Source organism: Cystoisospora suis (assembly GCF_002600585.1).
Source record: "Cystoisospora suis strain Wien I chromosome Unknown contig_3496, whole genome shotgun sequence".
In the NCBI taxonomy this organism is placed as follows: domain Eukaryota; phylum Apicomplexa; class Conoidasida; order Eucoccidiorida; family Sarcocystidae; genus Cystoisospora; species Cystoisospora suis.
In genome coordinates, this window is record NW_027156291.1 from 2,244 (window position 1) to 3,940 (window position 1,697).

Genomic DNA, 1,697 nt, shown 5'->3' on the forward strand with positions numbered 1-1,697 from the left:
GCCGTGAGAAGGAGAGAAGTTTCGTACCTGAACTGATTAATGGTCTTAAGACGTTGCTTCTGACTGAGTGTACTGCAGATCTCTCGCACATTCAAAACGACTTTCTCGCTAAATTTTCTTCTTTCTATCTTCTTCTTCTCCTCCTCTTTCTCTTGTGTATTTGCATCGTTATCATTGAATGTCTCTCTAGAAGCTCCAGGAGGAGACACATCGAGAGAATCTTCGCGATCTCTTCCCGTGGAAGCGCTTCTTCTCATCTCGTTCTTGTCTACAGAAGCAGCAGCTCTCTCTTCTTCTTCTTCGACTTTATCTCCCGATGTGTGACGTCGAAGAGAAGAAGAAGAAGGGGGATAGAAGAGAGAAGAGAAAGCGAGGCCTACGCCGCGATGTGGAGAAGATTCCTCGAGCTCCGGAGACACTTGCCTGTAAGAAAGAAGAAGAAAAAGGACAGGTCAAAGAAGGACATGAAGCAAGGTGGATCATGAGGAGAACAAAGAAGAAGAAGAAGAAGAAAACCGGAAAGGAAGAAATACATGTATAGAGACGAAAGAAGAAAGAGATAAAGAAAAGAAGTGTTAAAGCAAAGATAGAGAGAGATAGGCTTGGGTGTATAGCTAATGGGTCACATGCAATCTCAATGAGAAAGAAAAGCATACACGCATCTCGAAGACAGATGCGAGACTTCTCTATTCCTATTGCAAGTAAGAAATCTTCTTCTTTTCTATCTTTCTTTCTTGTGACCTTTCTCTCTTTCAGATAGGCATGATACTAACGAGTCACGCGGCGTATAGACAGCCTGAACAGAGAAGTCAACACGAGAGAAAAGAAGATCGCCTACTCTTTTTCAAAAGAAAGAAAGAAAGAAAGACATGCTTTCTTCCTCCTTTTTCATTCTTTTCTTACTCATGTACTCCGTCGCTGCCTCTTCCAAAGTGAAGCTGCAGAAGGCGAGCTAGGCGATGTGTCTCGTCTCTCGATCTACAGAAGATAATAGCCCGGATCTTCTCAGGAGGAAGAGAAGAAGAAGACGGACTCTTTCCATAGTCATCACTCTTCTTCTTCTCTTCTTCTTCTCCTTCCTTTTCACTTTCTTCTTCTTCATCATCTGTCCCTTCTTGTCCTTGGTCCGAGGCTCCGTTTCTTTCTTTCTTTTTCGTTTTCTTCTTTGGCATTCCGTGCGAGTCTTCAGGAGTCGCCCGAGATAAATGAGAAGCAGAAGATTCTTCTTGAAGAGAAGACTCTCGGGGGTCGCAAGCAGACCAGCGTGAGCGTCTTTGATAGAAGACAAGGTAATGAAGAAGAAGGATAAGATACAAAGGCTTCGACGATTCCTCGCATACAAGATAGCGCTGTATCAAACTGGAGGGCATTGAATAGCCACCTACACAAAGATCAACACACCAACAGCTTATACACATTTCATAGATATCAGATAGATTAAAGATAGGTGAATAGATTAAAGATAGATAGATGTATACGAATACAGACAAGCTTAGAGATAGAGAAAGGCCTCTGGGGCTGAGTTCCCATGTAGCTATCTATGTATATAGGGGCCTCGGTCACTCTCCTTATCTTGAAAAAAGCTAATCTATCTATCTATCTATCTATCTATCTATCTATCTATCTTTAATCTATCTATCTATCTTTAATCTATCTATCTATCTATCTATCTATCTATCTATCTATCTTTAATCTAT

The 1,697-nt window shown here is 41.5% G+C and overlaps 1 protein-coding gene across 1 annotated transcript in view; it reads right to left on the minus strand.

Moving 5' to 3' along the window:
• The window catches only part of CSUI_006796 (atp-dependent rna helicase-like protein), a 2,829-nt gene extending 1,444 nt beyond the window's left edge, over nt 1-1,385 (minus strand). The window contains exons 1-2 of the mRNA XM_068066948.1: nt 904-1,385; nt 28-423 (exon numbers count right to left, since the gene is read on the minus strand). Of these exons, the coding sequence (XP_067921076.1) occupies nt 28-423; nt 904-1,370 (863 nt within the window). The 5' untranslated portion in view covers nt 1,371-1,385. The remainder of the gene's footprint in view (nt 1-27; nt 424-903) is intronic.
• Between the last annotated feature and the right edge of the window lie 312 nt (nt 1,386-1,697).